This window comes from Leptosomus discolor, chromosome 5 (assembly GCF_034619465.1).
Source record: "Leptosomus discolor isolate bLepDis1 chromosome 5, bLepDis1.hap2, whole genome shotgun sequence".
NCBI classification, from domain to species: Eukaryota; Metazoa; Chordata; class Aves; order Leptosomiformes; family Leptosomidae; genus Leptosomus; species Leptosomus discolor.
In genome coordinates this window covers 28082152-28101170 of record NC_141395.1, presented here as the reverse complement: position 1 = coordinate 28101170, position 19019 = coordinate 28082152, and the positions used below count along the sequence as shown (strand labels likewise).

The 19019-nt window shown below is 36.7% G+C and overlaps 1 protein-coding gene across 3 annotated transcripts in view; it reads right to left on the bottom strand.

The window, feature by feature from the left end:
• The window catches only part of NBEAL1 (neurobeachin like 1), an 89253-nt gene that overhangs the window by 13762 nt on the left and 56472 nt on the right, over nucleotides 1–19019 (bottom strand). For all 3 annotated transcript variants that reach the window (XM_086465298.1, XM_086465300.1, XM_086465299.1), the window contains 21 exons: nucleotides 16836–16964; nucleotides 15865–16170; nucleotides 15597–15746; nucleotides 14510–14667; nucleotides 13739–13863; nucleotides 12738–12864; nucleotides 12288–12436; nucleotides 11286–11419; nucleotides 10245–10346; nucleotides 8929–9024; nucleotides 8683–8807; nucleotides 7305–7445; nucleotides 7086–7216; nucleotides 5756–5865; nucleotides 5067–5184; nucleotides 4286–4383; nucleotides 3842–3958; nucleotides 3252–3341; nucleotides 1600–1709; nucleotides 798–970; nucleotides 265–359 (listed from right to left, as the gene is read on the bottom strand). In XM_086465298.1, coding sequence (XP_086321424.1) covers nucleotides 265–359; nucleotides 798–970; nucleotides 1600–1709; nucleotides 3252–3341; nucleotides 3842–3958; nucleotides 4286–4383; nucleotides 5067–5184; nucleotides 5756–5865; nucleotides 7086–7216; nucleotides 7305–7445; nucleotides 8683–8807; nucleotides 8929–9024; nucleotides 10245–10346; nucleotides 11286–11419; nucleotides 12288–12436; nucleotides 12738–12864; nucleotides 13739–13863; nucleotides 14510–14667; nucleotides 15597–15746; nucleotides 15865–16170; nucleotides 16836–16964 — 2784 coding nt within the window. The remainder of the gene's footprint in view (nucleotides 1–264; nucleotides 360–797; nucleotides 971–1599; nucleotides 1710–3251; nucleotides 3342–3841; nucleotides 3959–4285; nucleotides 4384–5066; nucleotides 5185–5755; nucleotides 5866–7085; nucleotides 7217–7304; nucleotides 7446–8682; nucleotides 8808–8928; nucleotides 9025–10244; nucleotides 10347–11285; nucleotides 11420–12287; nucleotides 12437–12737; nucleotides 12865–13738; nucleotides 13864–14509; nucleotides 14668–15596; nucleotides 15747–15864; nucleotides 16171–16835; nucleotides 16965–19019) is intronic.

Genomic DNA, 19019 nt, shown 5'->3' with positions numbered 1-19019 from the left:
GGATAATATTTGCCTGTCCTGAAAATATTATATGAAAACTTTAAGAGATACTGTACTTCAGCTATATAGTAATTAACATGTATAGTGAATATTTCAAACACAGAAGACAATGAGTAACAAAATTACTAAGCTAATCAATTTTAGTGGACTGTCTTCCCTGCAAGCCTGAAAGAAAGGTAATCAATAAACCATCACAGCAGAACTGAGAAGCACAAAAAAAACCCATTCAGAAACTGCTTCTCAGAGTATGCTTAATTAACCTACCTGCTGAACTATTTGCCATATCATACAGGTAGTATCTCTGGAGCCTGAGATTAAATGAATTCCACAGTAGTCTATTGCCAAGCAGGTTACAATATCTAGATAAAGGAAAGAAAACATGAAGTTATCACATAGATATTTAAAACTAATTTCCCAGAGTGACAATGTGCATGCAGTATGTCAACAACATATCCAGATTTGCAGTCTGCATGAAATGTTCCACTGTGGTAAAGGCTGATGAGACTGTATTAAACAGCATGTGTACCGACCTGACTTAACCAGCTTTGCTAACTAAAAACAGCAGTCAAGACTTATTTTGAAACTATATTAAACCATCACTACAACGACTAAAAAGCCATGCTCAGGTACTTACATATAATCATGGTTCAAGTATTCTTCTGTTCTCACACTGCCATTCCTTTGTGGCTACTTTGCTTCTCCGCCCAAGTGCACTGGCTATAATTCTTTCTAAGACCACCAAACATCAAGGTACAATACGTAAAATCTTTCTTTTAACAATATAAAGAGTTACTAACCCATGTGCCTGATGTGCTGTCCAATCAGTTTGCCTTTTGTAAGAGATGTCACTCTGATGCTATTGTCCCAGTGTCCTCCACTGAAGAGCAGTTTTGCATCATGTGACACTGCAAACAACTTAGAGGTGATCTCCAGCCCTGGTGCAAATGGACCACTCATGTTGCGTTGTGCTCTGTAGGCAAATGATAAGCAGTTACGAGTAACCTTAGTTCAAATGTATGTATTTTGCACTTCCTATATCCTTAAAAATTAGTAAGAAATACCATCTATAGAAAAGGCTGTATCTAAAAAAAATAGGTGAAATTCTGGCCCCCTGATATCCACAGCAAAACTCTCACTGCCATCAGCACGTGCAAGCAAGATTTCACCTTGGATCTTTTCAGCCTTTTATGCAATTTGATTCTGTATGGACAACTCATGTCCCTACTAAGTATGGTAACATTAAAGAAAAAAAGGAATCTTCTAAAAACTAAACAAACAAAACCATCACATACACATGCACTACAGTGTAAGAAAGTATGAAGACTGCCCATCTCAGATTCCAAGGTGAGTTTTTATGATTGGTAATTGCCAAAAAAAAAAATTAGAAGTAGCTCTAAGAATGAAGAACCTTGAAATGACACATAACTCTTTACTATAACAGTATTACAGATTAGAGGGAATATTATTGCACATCAGAAGATGCATTCTTAGGTGAAAACTCAGTCAATGAGAACAGTACAATCCACTGACTCTTGAACAATTACTGTATTTTATTACTGTAGATGCATTCATCTGCACCTCTCATCATAATTTGCTTACTTGGGATTCGTCACTGTGGTATCTCTGATGAACGTAAAATAGTTGGAGATATTTTTATCATAAGGCAGCCAACCATGAGTTCCAATAACGCAGTTCAGACTTGCTGTAACCTAAAAATATTTGATAGAAAAAAAGAATAATCAGTGAAACCCAAAAGCAAATTTTCTGCTTGCCTTTCATGGTAATGGAGCTTGCACAAAATCCAGCATAGGCTTCTTGAGAATTTACCACAAAAAAAAAAAAAAGCACACCTCCCCCTTCCCCCTGCAAATAAAAAAAAAAAATCCAGCTCACATGACTTAATCCACACATGGTACGTATTACCGAGTTAGAATAGTGTATGTTCTAGATAGATGAGAATAGCTCAAGGCGGGGGGGGGGGGGGGGGTGGGCAGGGAGAAGACAAAAAAAAAGCCCAAAACCAAACACAAACAAAAACCCCAGCCAACCAATCCCTCTCAAACATTTCATTACAAATTCAGTCATTTAGCTTAAGCTGTTTCTTCTCTTCTTTGAAACAGTAATCATTAATAGTTAACATATTAACTCAGGAAGTTGGAAAAAAATTGTACTACATTTCTACTTCTGAGAAAGTAAGAAAGGAATCTAAATATTCAAGGTTATTTTCATCAGCTATTTAGAAAAAACACAATGAAAATTTTAGATGTGTCCAAATTCCAAATGACATATTCATTCACCACATTAAGCCAGGACAGTGAGTTTGACCTACAGGATGGGAATCACAGAATGTTAGGGGTTGGAAGGGACCTCAAAAGATCATCTAGTCCAACCCCCCCGCCAGAGCAGGACCACCTAGAGTAGGTCACACAGGAACATGTCCAGGCGGGTTTTGAACGTCTCCAGAGAAGGAGACTCCACCACCTCTCTGGGCAGCCTGTTCCAATGCTCTGACACCCTCACAGCGAAAAAGTTTTTCCTTATGTTGATGTGGAACCTCCTGTGCTCCAGTTTGCACCCGTTGCCCCTTGTCCTGTCACTGGCCATGACCAAGAAGAGCCTGGCTCCATCCTCCTGACACTCGCCCTTTGCATATTCATAAACATTAGCGAGGTCACCCCTCAGGAATATTGGAAAAGAATATTCTTTCATGCCAAACATAGGTATTATTGCATAGGGACCAGCATGCAGACGACACACAGAGACGTAAATACAAAACCACTCTCCTCCTTTCATCATTTAGCCATCTGCCGTAGTACCAACACCCGCGTTAGTGCAAAAGTTAATTTTAGGCCTTTGGAGTGTGTATATGCCACATACAGTATAGTCTAATATACAGGTTGGAAAGTAATGATAAACACAACGATGCCATTAATAACTCAATCCTGTCATTTTAAAGCCGGGCTGCATTGCATTAGGAAATTGATTGCTACCATGGAAGCGGATCGAGTGGGCAACTTACAATGTATCTACAGCTTACACTCATGTCTCATCAGCTCTTAAGTGCCATTCAACAAGTCAGCCTGGCTTCTCTACAGAAGACAAACATTGAACTTATAGTTGACACTAATTATAGGTTAAAGGAAGACATTTGTACAGGAACAGTTAAATGTTTCTCTACAAGCTGTGTGAAAAACAAATGCACCTATTTGACTGTCTGCAGTCTAAGAATAGTATTGACACATGCAACTCACCAAGATCTCTGGGCTTCCCTGAGAAATAAAGGAACGTGACTGATTCCTGGGGACGACGGCTTTGATGATGGGCACACCATCACTGATTCCCTGAGAGAAAGGACATGGTTTTGGTCTGATTATATCCAAGAGCTAAAGGACAAACCTAGAACCTATAAAGAGTAAGACACAAAGCCTCTGGAATCAATGTCAGACCTGTACAGCACTCTAAAGCAGCGGCACACACATATTCAGTTCAGGCAGGTATGCTTTGTTGCAAACACCAGAAATGAAACCCTGGCTCTGTCTTGAATCAGTGAGTTCAGCTACCAAGTTCAGTGAGTCCTCAGACACCACCAGTGATGTTCTTAGCTTCCTCGGTGTGGTAGCTAACTTAACACTCAAACAAGCCCAACACAAGCAGATACAAATTTATGGGATTCAACCTCTATGAAGCTAACTATAAAGACACCTCATTTTATAGACATTGATTTTTAAAATATTTTCTTTAAATAGGAAGCAAGTTTATTTTCTTCCAGGTTGTGACCTTTTGTTTCAAGTACATCAGAAGTTTAGATTAGACTTTAAATAATTTCAAGTAACACATCTACCTCTATGAAGAATGACTTCAGTTCAGTGAGGTGTTGGAAGAGATTCAGAGTAGAGGTATCGCTTTTAGTTAGTCTTTGCACTACCTCTTCTGCTGACAGCCTTTGTGGATGGGGCTCCTAAGAGACAGTATTCGAAGGAATACAAAAAATTAGACAAATTCATCAATTTGATCAAGTCATGTAATATACTCAGAATCTTATTGGCAATCAATGGGAAAACAGACTCTTAATTCCCTCTTAAAGTAAATAAATTCTTTTGAAAATGGTACACTAAATTTCCATCAGCGTGACCCTTACAAATGCTAATGAGGCAAAGAGTTAACATTCCTAAAATTACAAACAGTTATCTTACAAACCATTACCTTTTCATTTTTTCAGAAGTCCTTTGTAACTAACCTGGATTTAACCACAAAGGTCTGATTGAGAGGGAACAAAGAGCATTACCTTTAACAGCTGACAGGGAGTTTGCCCAAAATTGTTTATCATCCCTTCCAAAGCTTTCCTTTCTTTCTCATCCGTTAAAGCGTCCAAATCCACAGCCCCTGGATCATAACCAGAACAATGAAGGGCAGGAAAAAGAACATAATCCAAATTGAGAACTGGTACGGTCAACAAATGTTGCAAAACTTTAATTGTAGCATTATCACCCTTTACCCTAGAAAACCCTCCAAACAACATCTCCATATAAAATACAACCTGAAAATTCCACTCTGGACGTGGAATTTTAAGGGTATCTGCCAAGTGCAAGAACCGCAGGCTTTTGTCTTATCAAATGAATTTAGTATACTTCATGCGTGCAGTAAGTTGCACACAGAAGTCACCCAAAATTCACCTTTGCAATTAACAGACTAACATTTGTCATTTTTTAAGTAACTTGTCTTGACTCCTAAACCACAGGAAACATCTTCTCACAAATGCTTTCAAGCAAGCAAATGAGAAACTAACAAAAACCCCCAAGCACCTTTAGAAACAAAATAAAGCAACTGGAACAGCTCCCCTTTAAAAAAACAACATTATTAACATTTCAGGTTCAACTTCTGATCAAAGCATCAAATATTCTGGTTATTTGATGACAAATTACAAGTTGTGCTGCCATATTTAATCTATAATTCTGTAGCCTTACCATATACTAGTGTATGGCTTGCTCACAAATCAAGCGTTTTCTGTCTAATACTGAAAACCCACAATTCTGATGACAATGTCAAGACAGCATACTGCTTTGTACCTTCGTAAGTACAATAATAGAAAACATTGAGTGCCTCCACCGCAGCTGGTCCCCTCTGCTTGTAGCCAAAAATCAGATCTATCCATTCATGAAGATGAGCAGAAACATACTCAGATTCCTAGAAAGAAAACACACTCTAAGAATAAGAAAAGTACTGCTCCTTTCTTGACCGACTTATTTTCTGTGAAAGAGATTTAATTCCTAAACGAAGAGTATCCACAAACTAGGTATATACCAACATACAGGTCAGAAGCTTAAGAATATCCATGTGTGTTAAGGGTAGTATCTGCCAGGCAAGAAGGAAAAATCAATACAGCGAAGCAGCACATCTACATTATTGAAATGCAACTGTGCGAGGGAAGGTAAGCTGCTAGTTCCCTAGTACCATACAGAATAATCTATAAAAAGAAAAAGACACCTTATCACCTAAACCCACCTATATTTCTGCATTTTGTCTCCTAGCGCAGCAAACTTCCAAATAATTAGTATCTTCAGGCTCTTTCCCTTTTTCTTTCAAGCATTTTATCGACACACGCAGTGCTTCTAACTGAAAGTTCTAATCGTACTTGTAATGTCAAATGCAACCACAACTCTAGCTCGAATGTAGTCCCAGTATTTTACACTTAAGCCACACTGTCAATGTGTGGGTGTACTTTATCATTACTTTACACAGACAAATATCACCTTACCAGAGCCTTCCTGTGTTTATAAATGAAGTCTTCTGGGGAGTGGGCCCATTTCGGGAGAACAACATCATTTACCATCTCTTTGGATATTTGAAGCTGACCTAAATTAAAACCTAGTGAATAATTTGGAGAATTTTAAAAGTTACTACAAAAAAACCCCCAAATATCTGGATTTCTCAGTAAAGATTAAAAAGTGTGCTTTTCTCAGTGCAAGGGAAGGTTACTGAAAAATTCTTAATGTAAATCTCCAATAACCGTACCACTGACACAGGAGGGCAAGTTCTGTTCTGAATGTTTAAAATGTTAAATGATACAGGCTAACAATTGTCCAAAGCACTTAAACGACTTTGAATCTGAAATCCCAACCTTAAAAGTAGCATTAATTATTTGCACACCTACCTGTAAACTTAACCGCATTTGCTTTGTTTTACCAGGATTAAGAGTCTAAAACATTTAAACGAGGTTATTCATAAGAAGCAAGTTACTTGTAGGTTTAAATGACTGTAGAATCAAGGCTTTCAAGAAGTCTTAAATCCCACCAGCTTTCATTAGAACAACTCTAAACACTTAAATGACTTTTGAAAGAGTGACTTGGCTGTTTCCAATTTTTGTAACTTGGAACTCTAGTAGAGTATAAACTAGCAACAGCACAAACACACAAATCCATTTTTAAATTGTCTAATAGGTAGAGAAATAATTCCGTATGCAATAAACGTGAATTAAAAAATGGCTAGGAATCTCAAATCGGAATTCAGGACGGTGTATTTTGAATCAGTATTATATAGGAGTGAAACAGCTTTCCCCTGCCCCTTCTTCTGATGGGTACTGAAACCTTACATAGCTCTAAAATCAGGTGATTTAACACTGCATTGGAAGGTAACAATAACAAGCAAAAAATATGCTGGTTGCCTACTACAAATAAAAGACTTCATGTTTGAAGATGTCCAAACTATATCCAATGAACCCAGTAAAAAGAGTATTAATTAATTGGTATTAACTTTTGCTAACTATTTAATCAGTATTAACTATTGCTAACTTTTTCAAATATCAAAATTAAAATCTCTGATATTTTGTATTAGGTAAACAACACTATTTAATAGCCATCCTTAAGCCCCCAGTGTGAATCTGAAACAACGATCAGGCTGCCGCTTAACACAACTGGTGTCTTCGTTAAACAGTTTGAAGGCAGCATGATGACTACAGTAATTTCTAGAAGCACACTATAAAGCTTAAATAAGAAGTGTTCCACAGCATTCACAAATGGTTGTAAAAATTCTTTTCTGAAGAATACAAGAACAGTTTTCTATGAGAATATTCTGAGTAGTCAGTTTACCATTTTGATTCTCCAGGAACTCTGGGAAGTAGAAGAACTCTGGGATAAGCTCCTTGACATCATTGGGGTTGTCCATAAGCGCCTGCCAGGTAGCAGGAATAGAGTGGAACTGCCTGTCAGCACAGTCAAATCTGTGGATCAGAAAACTCAGGTCAGACTGATGATTTCCTCAGTAAAATAACAAGGAAGAAAAAAGGGGTTTATTTGCTCACAGCATACCTGCCACTCTGAAGCTGGATGTGAAGTGTTGTGAAAGGTTCTACCCGAATGAGGTAGTGCATGACACCAGCAGCATTTGAGTAATGTGTCCCATAGTGAAATTTGTCAATTATCCCAAGGGGATCTTCGAAATTCTCATATCTAAAAAAATAAAATCTTTACAAATACTGAGCACTACAGCTGGTTTACATGTGGATTATACTTATTGGAGGAAAGGATTCAAAAGAAATCATCACAGCAACGTGTAAGAGAAAAATACATTCAGCTCTATTAAACATAAGGATTCCAATTCTGACTTGGAAAGTCCCTAAGCAAAAGACTGCTGAAAGACAGACAGGTACCCAGATGAAGCTTGTGCATACCTGTTCTTATACTTTTCCCTAGGCATTTGCTATCAGCTGTCAGAAACTGGATAAAGGACAAGACAGGCCTGATTTAACATGACTTTATACAACAGAAAAAAAAAAAACCACATCACTAAGCTGAATATTTATTATTGAGTGACAGTTTCCTGCAACATTTTTTAAAAAAAATTTAAAAGAGTGTGCATATGCAACTGTGTCAGGATGCAGAAGAGAGATTCAACACTCATGCCCATTTCCTTTTCTACAGGCAAACTGTCTACAGTACTATGCCAACATCCAGCCAACATCTTCCTCAGCGTCACAAGGCTAGTAAGAGAAGTCATAGTTGAACACACTGCTAGAGAACCAATTTGATTATAGTCAGGATAGAGCCTAATCATTCAAAGAAAATTCTCCATGTTCCAAGTTTTCAGAAAAAAAGTTGGTTTTGGAAGCTGCCCGACAAGTGCAATCTGGTAGGGTAGTGCACACTCACTCTCCGTGCTAGCGAAAAAGGAAGGATTGCTACACTGATGTGTGGGTGTAAGTGCTTGTCATTCCTACCTAAAGAGAAGTTGCTAGAAGTCACTGAGTGGTATTTTTTTTCCAAAGATAATAATCTATGCTTGAAAAGAGAGCAGGAAGCACAGATTTAGGACCAATGCTACCTCTCAGCACAGGCAGCTCAACTCATCAGTATGATTTCACGTTCCTTGTCTTCAAGCAGACATGGGACACAGTATGTCTCTTCAAGCTGCTGGGCCATTAAATTGTTTCTATAGCCTTTCAGTTTTTTATCTTTACATCTGAGAAACAACTGAAAATTTACAACAGTAAGTTTTGTCCTTTCAGTCCTAGCAGTATAAGCTAACTAATCTGAATGTAGCAGGAATAACAACCTTTGCAAATGCATCTGTGATGTTATAAAACTAGCTTTTAAAAATTTCACTGCCACAACTTTAGTTTTAAAATACGTCATTTGCCTGGAGCCTCAGAAAAGATAGAGAAATATAACTGAGTGTTCAAATACATACTTCTCTTTCACAGCCTTAGCATTCTTTTCATTTACCACCCCTATGGGTTTAGACAGATCCCTAAAGACTGCAGGATTATTCAGGTCCAGTTCTTCTGAAGTATAATCTCGTAAAATCCAAGGGAACTAAAAAAAAAAAAAAGAAAAAGAAAGAGTCAAAGATCAAATTGAAATTAAGAATCCATCTTTCAAAATGGAAAACGCACATATCTTTGGCAAAAATTAAAAAATTCATTTTTTTAATTACCACAGGATATTGAGCAAGGTCATTGTAAGTTCGTCCTGCCATTGTGTTCAGCTGAATAAGGTAGTCAAAGTTGGATATTTCTCTATTCACCCATTTCTGAAGGACAAAAAAAAGTTACAATAGTAACCATAACTGACAAAAGTCACTATATCAAAGATACCACTATTGTAAATTAGATGTCTTGTCAGTACTTACCTGCCAGAGGATAGTATTGGCAAGTGAAAGCCACGTGACTGTAAGAATGGCATGAAAGTCCGAATTTAATTTTTCCTAATAAAGTTTATTTTCCCTTTGATTCAGTGACTGTGCTACCTATGTTTCATTGAAATCATGTCCCTGGTTGATGCCAGTACTGTTTTAAATACAGAGCAGCAGACAACTAGCAGCCTCAGAATAAAAAAAAGGAGAGATGAAAGAAACAAAAAGATGGGTAAATGGGTACTGAGAAAAAGGGGAACAGAACTTTGAAATCCATTAAAGTTCTAAAGCCCAAATTTATTTATAAATTATTCTCCCATTGGTTAATGGTACAGAAACAAGTGAACTAATATTGTCCTTGCGCCTTTGCTCCACTATATTTTAAATCAAAGAACAGACAGAGTTGTGTTCAGAAGGGTTCAATATCTGTCTGTAGTGTGATGGAAACATTTCACTACAGACAGTATTTTCCCTTCATAAATATACATGATAGTTTTTGTCATTAAGGAAACAAAGAAAAAACAAAGTATTTCCAATATTTTAAAAGTCCTTTGTAAAGCTTCCTCTCACAGCGAAAATAATAATTGTGGCATAAAGAGATGGAAGATAAAAATACATTTACTATATTAAAAAAAAATTATCCCTGTTTAGGGTTATACAGACATTTTGACATTATCCTTTTACACCACTATTACTAATTCTTTTAAGACCATATTTCCTGCTTAATCTTCACATGGCTTTGTTGAAAGCCCCATCATGAAAAGTAGCAGGGAAAATTATTTGCACATGTACTGAAAGAAGCTCAAAAATGTGCACTCAAGATCACGGACTAAAACCAGAAGCAAGTCTGCTACATTTTCCATTCTTGTTGGAACACTGGTCATAATCACATCAACAGAGCCTGGTTCTATCCATACATCACTGACTGTAAACACAAAACATGGTAATTCTAAAAATACCCATGTGAAAGCACAGGGGTCAGAGTGAGGGTACAGAAGTTGGCAGTTGCCATCTAAACACTAGGGAAAACAAAAGTAAAATCAGTAGTCCAGGATCTTCCAGGACTCTTTCAAGAAGCATAGGAATGCTCTAGACTATTAAATGCTTAAGTCTCATACCTGCATCAAACCTGAAGCTTTAAAAAGTTCCTGCGGAGATCTGGTCCCAGAAATATTTGGAGAACGCAGTGACAATATTCGACTATATACTTTGTTTCGTACCTGTTAGAAAACAACATTAACAAAAAAATTATTCTGGAGATTGAAGCTGAGAAGTAAACAACATCCCCAACATTTTTAAATGCTTCTATCTCTTGCTGCATAGAACGTTTGGATACAGACGAACATGACGTCCTTCAGTCACAGGATATAAAGACAACATGCTATGAAGTTTGTTTGGTTTTGTGGGGGGTTTTTTTGTGTGTAGATGTTACACAGAAAATCATTATTGCCACAGAAGTCTTCTAGGAAATACTGCTGCTGTTCAAATAAAGTTACATCAATGTTTTCCCTACAAAACTATTGCAAAGATTTATTTACTTAAAAAAAATACAAAACAAACAAAAAACCCCCCCGACACAACATTTTATAGGAACTATTCATAAACGGACCTACTAGTATGTAACTCACCCCAAGTTCTGATATTTATTTTAGTCCCACATAGAAAGGATCACTGACATTATCCGGGGCAGGGGGTGGGGAAGTTCACTAATCCTAAACCATGGAATATAGAAATAGCAGTGATTTCCAGTCCTGTGGTAAAATATAAAGTCTCCTTTGCTTTGTAATTAATTTGCTCAGAATACTTAAAAAGACGTGTGGACTTCAAGATATTTAGATTACTACTGATACAATTTTAGTTGAATAAAATTATTTATTTTATTCAATTTTTTTTGAATTGCCCCCTGTGGGGCAGGGGGAGAGAGGAAAAAGAAGAATCTTTGTTCATCGATCTTTTCACAATTATTCAGTTTCTAGATGCCAGGCTGAGGTTTTACAGACTGCAGTCTAGTTTCCCATAACAGCTATACCTAGCAAACCTTTTGCTATTAGTGTTACAGTATTATGAAAGACACCAGACTCAAATTTTACATGACAAGTGAACTTAAACTTGACAGTTGTGCTAATTATACAAATCAAGGAAATTTGGGAAACCCGTACCTCCTTATTGAAGTTAAGGAAATAGTTGGTTTGATCTGTAAGGAAGATCTCCAAAGCTGACCTCCTCAGGTTGTACCGACGCAAATGTATCTCTCGAATTTGAGAAAGCTGCCATTTGAAATCAAAACCTACCCCTAGGAAAAGTACTTTGATTAGTGACTTGGAATATATCAAAAACTTTTCATATCAACATAATGCAGCATCATTTCCAATCACTTAGAGTTATTCTTAGAAAAGGCAAATTTTATATGGGGCACGATGAACCATTTTGCTAGGAAAATATTATTAACCTCAGCTATTGTTTTGCTGAAAGAGGCAGCAGGAAATATCTGATGGAGTGTAGAATTTGGTTTTGTTTTCTGATCAAGGAGACATTACAAATGTATTCTGTTGACAAAAAATATGAACCAAACCCTTTTGCTTTCTTAAATAGGCTCAAATAGAAGCTTTTGTTTGTTTAGAATTCCCAAAAGGCCAACTTCTTGATATACTGGTTTTGAAAATTTTACCACTATTGGTCAAACATTTCTGTTCTCTGTTTTCATACTTAACTGTGCATATTCTACAAAAGTTCACTAAATTAATATACCTGGTTAACATTTACATACTCCTATTTATTAATCATTACTTGCTACTACATTTTAATCAATGTATGAGTGAAACATTATTTGTCAGGGAGAACAGGGAGGTGCCATTTAAGCAGCAAATTAGGGGTAACAACATTTTTTTAGTCAGAAAACTTCTTTTTTTTATATATAGTTAATTTTAAGAAATAGTAAGAATAGTGAATCCATTTAACAGCTCAGCAAGTACAGTTCCAGATTCTTGATTCTGAAGGGATCAGCCAGCCACTGACCACCAAGTACAATATTAAATTTAAGTACAGATCTGCAGCTTGTCTATTCACAATTAGGTACTTACTCTCAAATAAAATCAAACTTGGCTTACTAAAAACAGAATGCTGAACTGCACTGAAAAGAAAGAGATACTGATCATGCTCACCTTCCTCTTTTTCAATGCTACCATCAAAGAAATAGATGTGCTGGGTAGTGATTTCCAGCCTGCCAGGTATCACATCAATTACTGTAATGAGTTCACAGTCTTCAGACAATATTAGCTTTTCTTTCTGACTTTGCTCGTCCTTCTCATCCCTACAAAAATACCACTAAGTGTTACAGGGTTGGGTAGATTATACTGTTGCTTAGGTACTCAGTAAAGCGTACAGGTTAGGAAAGAATCAAATTTGAATCGCATTAAAAGTACAACATAAATGATAATATGAAGCTACTTCCATCAGCAGTCTTGGATATTTCAGACTAGACTACCAAACACCATTTCATAGCATTGCTCTTCAGGCTTAAAATTTCAGTCTCGGACACAATGGACTTGACCTCCCTTGAAGTATAAAAACAAGAGGCTGCAACAAATTTCAACTGTTCTTGCTGTACTTACAAATTAGAACCGGCTGCTGTGTCTTCTTCCGGTAGTTCAAGAACATCATCTTCCAAGTCACTCACTTTCACCTGCTTCACCACCTCCAGAAGCAGAGACTCACTAGAGGGTTGTGTCTGGTGCACACCTATCATAAACACACTTTTCAGTTCAGAAATTTTTTTGCTACAACACTTTTGGAAAGCTAAACTACTGAGTGTATCTTCTACTGTTGAACGTGGGGTTTAACTGAGTAAGAAGCAACCAGACTTCTTAAATACTTTAGGGGCAAGCAGAACACTAAAAATACTCCCTAAACTACATGGAAATACGTCAGATCATAACAGTATAAATGGAAGACATAAACACGTTAGAAAATTTTAAACTGAATTCTGATGTGGACATTTCCAATAGAATATTTTGCAGTGGTCTGCCAGACGCTGTTAAAGCGTGCCAATTTCGTGGAAATACACTGCATTTGTTTTTTGTTGACTTGGGTTTCTAAAGCATTATTTTTTGGTTTGAGTCTTGATATCCAATGCACCTACTTAAAGAACAGTTTACACCACCAACTCAGCTGTTTGGCACACTTCTGAAACAGAGCACTTGGTTATCTACACATCTTAATCATAAGCTCTAAAAGGTTTTAAAAAGATACTGCCTGCTTACTCTGACCTCATTGTTTCCTTTTCTTGAAAAAAAAAAACAATCTTATTCAAGAAAGCTATGTGACTGCTTATTTTAAGACAAAGGAGTTCTTTAACTGGTTTGGGTTTTTTTTTTTTTGGCAACAAAATTACACATTTGAATGAACCAGGGGTAATGAATTCTATTTAGTAGGTAGATGCTATTTCAGGTTGAAACACCACTATTGTGTTACATATCTTACCATACAGAAAATAAAGAAAAATCAAGATTTAAGTGTCTACCATACATTGAATCATAAATACAAAGAGTAAAGTGTGTATCTTTCTTCAGTAAAGACTGAAGAATCCCAAGTGAAATGGCAAATACAACTTTACCTAAATTATCTCTCAGGTCACTAGCATCCTGATGAGAGTTGAAGTTGTAATTTTGCACTAGTTTAAGTCTCATACGTGAAAAGTTTTCCACATTTGAAAGCTTCCAGTGAATAGGATGTTGTTTCCTAGTAAAACAAAGAGTATTCACAAAAACAGTTAAAAGAAGGTAAAGAATGGATTACAAAAGAGTATTTAGGAAAATACTGGTCAGCCAGTTGTACGCTGCAAAACGTAAAAGCAATAAACTGCATCTTAGTTTTATATTTCACACTGCAGCTCTGATCGTCCTAAAGCACTTTCTACACAGTATTTATTTTCTACTGAAACACATCAAATTGTTTACACCCTTTCAGTTAATGAAAACTTAAAAAATATCTTTAGCCAGAACCTCCCCAGAAGAGGCAAAATGTAGTCTCAAAATGTAGTCTTTTAAATTGACATCAGCTTCATACCTAAAAATTCAAAGTCTTTACTAACAAGACTATTCTCTCTTGTCCAACAGAACCACTGATCCATAGGATCTCTCAAAAAGCTTTTGCAATCACTTCATTGAGAACCAATTTTTATTTGTTACTTGCAAGAAAATCCAGGTAACCAGCTCAGCATTACACTTCAAACTTTGCATTTTGATAATTAAGTGCAGAAAACATTATAAAAGATGCACTCAACATTAACTTCACATCTCAAGAATGGCTATCAGAGTCAATTTGACAAGGTTCTAACCATGTGAAACTAAGTCACGTACAGTTCAATTTAAGACTTCACTCTTACATTTCAGACCAAGGACCACGTTCAGAGAACAAGTAAAGCTGGGCGGCTCTCCACTGTCTCAGAGTAGCTGTGTGTTGACTATTAAGTTGCTTCAGCACACTGTTGTACCGCAGATTTTCCTGTCGAGCCTTTCTGCTGAACGGTTCCACAAAATGCTCCTGAAAGAACATTAAAAAAAAAATGTAGCACTGAAATAACTCTGACCTTTGAAAATACAGTTTTGTGGCTTGCAAGAATTCTCATAAATTAAGAAGGAAAAAGATAATAAAAAAAAGAGTTTAGTACTAAAAACTTCTGAAAGTTTAAGGTAATGCTTACAAGAGAAATTCTAGAAAGCTTAATACTGGAAGAAATGGTGACAAACTTTGACTTAAAGATGTGAAGAAAGCATTACCAATGCTGAATCCATATGAAAGTAATTTTTCATCATTAGTCAGTATAGGAAATCTTATCATAGGAAGGATTTTTCTTTAAATACTTGAATTCTAGAATGTGAATCAATATATTCTTCTTTTAGCTACCTAAACAAAAAAGACTTACTACAAGGATCCTTATTAAGATGACAAAGGGAAACAAGAGAAATGTAACTTAGCTATGATTGCTTTAATTACCAGTTTAACTCTAATGCTTAAACTGAGACTGGACCTTATACAGAAAGGTCAGTTCAGAAACAATTTTTCTGCATATTACATAGGAACTGTTCACTTTTTTAAATGTTTTTACTGTATTGAAGTAAGGCTAAAAAAAAAATACATCACACTGACTCACCTCATAATGGAGAAAAGGTTTTAATAATTCAAAACATAAATCAGAGTAAAAGAAGATGCAGCTTACAGCTGAGCATAATTCTAGGTTGCTGTACTGTGAGAAAGGCCTACTGTCCCGAAATAACACTGCTTACAGGTAAGAATCTTCAATAGAAATAACAGAATTAAAAAGTATACCCTACGAGTGTATAGAGTCACACTGCCCATAAAATCTTAAAACAACCTGCTTGCAATAACTTGAATTGTATCACTCTGGAATTCAGTCTTTTAGACAGCAACTCCTGAGACAGTTCTTCTAAGAGAAACTCGCACTCGCTCACCTGAAATTTAAGCTTACTTTCCCCTCTCTCTCGGTCTCGCTTGTGCATGTTCACCATAAATGCTTCATAACAGTCTTTCCAATAAAGTGCCATCTGCTCGTGATCATGTCTGAAGGAATTCTCTTCATATTGCTTCATATTTGGAATAATCTGGTTCCACCAAAACAAAACAAGAAGCACAATGTGATTTCTGAATGAGTTCCTCTGCTTTCATGGCTAAAGAGAGGAGGAAAAAAAAAAAAAATCACAAAAAGATTCTACTACTTACATATTTGTCAATATAAACTTGCCACTCATCAGAACTGCAGTATTCTTGAAAGTCCTCAAAGAAAGATGGGCTGCCATTGGTAGGAGGCAATGAAGGGAGATGCAGATTCATGAACAGAAGTTCATATATCTTGGATACCAATGTCCGAACAAGGGGAATCAAAAATGAGTAAGTTTCTGTCTTCTCTTCAATTGATCTACTCAAGATGCCTTCCAACTTCCCCAAGAGGTAGCATGCTTCAGGCTGACTCTCAATTACTTTGGTCTGAAGGAGGGTATTTAGTTTGGCTGCTGCCATAGCACAGACCTACACAGACAAACAACAAAAAATGAATGAAATTCTGAAACCAGTAATTCTGAGCACCTATCTTTTTAGCACAGTAGTATGTACATATTCTGGCTGCATCCCAGGCAGCCTGAAGGCACACATGCATCAAATATGGGCACTGATCACTTATTCAACCTGTGATGACCAAACCTGAGTCAACAGCAACCCCAAAGTCACAAAGCTGCATTAAGACAATCACAACCCAAAACTAAGAATCCTGGCTTTACTGAAGGGCTCATATTCCAGGCACAGCTCTGCTAACTTTGTTCCAAATGTCAGTTCGGCAGAACTGTCCAGGTTCACGTGCACTTAATGTATGTAAAACTGAAACACTAACAAATGTATTTTACAGTAGAAACAAAAAGTCAAGATCAGAATCACTACCTTACTGCCACTAGTGCCTACATAGTCCCATCTTCAAACAGCTTGCCCTCTACCTCTTTCTCATGCTCAGGAAGCGCACATTGACAGGACTGTAGAGTAAATTTGCAAATGGTGAGAGCCAATAAAACACCTTCCCTATAGAAGAATGAAGGACTACCATCGGTCTGCTCACTGGTGTGAGAAGCTCCCCCACAAACCACAACAGTTACATCAAACATGCACTTAAAACACAGTACCACTGGCAGGAATTTCCAACAAACCTGTAAGTTATCCTGTGCAATGAATCCAAGGAGCAACTGGACTTGCACCTGTGAAAGCCTGACTGCTTCCAGGCCAGTAGAGTACCAGACCGACAAGCTATCCATAAGAGTCACTAGTTCTTCCAAGAGCTATTGTACAAACAGAAGATTTGTATGAAATAAAATTAAGAACAGCTACTCCAGCTGGAGACACAATAATTTCATAGAGCTGAAGAAGAGGCTGTGTTCACACTTTTAACCTACCCAAACCCAGAAAATTATCCCAGAACACTGAAGTTAAACCAGTAATTTGAAACAATTCCTGACTACAAAAAAATCTACCTAGCCTGTACGTTAACTCAAGTATCTTCCCAGAATAAAGCCAAAACCACCATACAGTATACATGCTTATGTTTTTCCTATAATTTAGCTCCAATAAAAGCTACTTCCTTAGAAAAGTTAAAGACTTCACGAGCAGGATTACTACAATTGAAAAGACACTATTATTAATAGCACACATACGAAACTTGCAATTTCCGGGTTCAGTATATAGAGGATTTTATTTCTTTTGCTTTATATTTTATAAGATTTGAGTGCAATGCCAGTATAATTTACCAGCAATATGCACAGTGTCCTGAGATGGTAAACAAGGCTTCTTTCATGAATATCTGATTCAGTGAAGTGCTTGAAACTTCGTAATAACAATTAATGTCTTTTAAAAAATTCAGAAAAAAAAAAAATTCAGAGGCACTCCTTTCTGTCAGTATTTCAATACTAGAAGTGATACAAACCTTGTGAAAGGTAGGTATTCACAAAGCAAATGGCACATTTCACTATTCAGACATGTTTGCTTAAAACTAATATATCTTGATACATTCCCTAATAAATTACTCAAATGTAAAAATCATTCTGTTGTTAAGCCTCAGAATCACATGAATGCTTTTGTGGCAGACTGAAAGCTTAGAATATGACAGTGCTTTAAATTCTCCCCAGGCACAGTGAAAGACAGTTTATGAAAGTACTATTATTTTCAATTCACAGTTGGTAACAAGCACAACTGTCATTGCTCCGAAGTTCAGATCTCATTTTTAATTAAATTTCACAAAACTAGATCACAACAGAAGGCAAAGCTTTTACCAAGAAGAGACTTTTAAAAAATAAACAATTAAAAGCTTTAAGATTAAGCTTATAAGCAGGCATTTTAGAAAACAGCTTAGGAATTACTGTGTTGATGACTTAATGTTACACTTCTTTTTCCCCCTCAAAAAAGTAGCCTTAAAAAATCCTGACTTTTTTAAGGATTTATTGTGAAATAATGATGGTTTCCATATAACAACTCCTTTAGCCCTGAAAAACGGAAAAGCAATGACAATGCAGACAATGAAAGACGACCACAGCCAGAAATTACATAAACATTGAGGCAAATTATGGGCATCTACAACATGTATGTCAAGAAGGCAGGAGAAACAGCCAGATGACAGAAAGCTTCTTTACCTTACTACTTCCTGTGTTTGTTAGTCATTTTCTTCCTCAGATATATAAAATTGAGCTATTTGTATATATTTCTTTTTAGCGGGGCCTGTTGGCCATGGGACAAGGGGTAATGGTTTTAAACTAAAAAAAGGGTAGATTTAGACTAGATAAGGAAGAAATCTTTTACAAGAAGGGTGGTGAAACATGGAACAGGCTGCCCAGAGGTGGCAGAAGCCCCATCCCTGGAAACATTCAAGGTTAGGTTGGACAGGGCTCTGAGCAACTTGATTTAGTGGAAGGTGTCCCCGCTCACTGCAGGAGGGGCTGGATTAGATGGCCTTTAAAGGTCCCTTCCAACCCAAACTATTCTATGATATGCAAAAAATTACGTTGGAACTCCAGTATAGGTCAAAGCCCAGAAGTGACATTTCTCAGCTGTCAACTGAGAGCAGTGTTTTGGCTGGTCTTTTACTCAGGACACACACAATGAGTCATACATGCTAATAAACAGTGCAAAATCTGACATTTTTTCATTAGCTCTTACATTTTCTAAATATTTCTTCAGTCTGAAGAGACACGGATTTTCAATAAAGAGTACTATTACAGGCCTATTTATTTTGCAAAATTAACTATATTCCCTGTAGTAAGTATTTGCACGTTTTTATTCATTAAGGGGTAATCTAATCCATTCCACTGTGAACCGTTACTCTGTAATATCTATAGTTTAAAAAC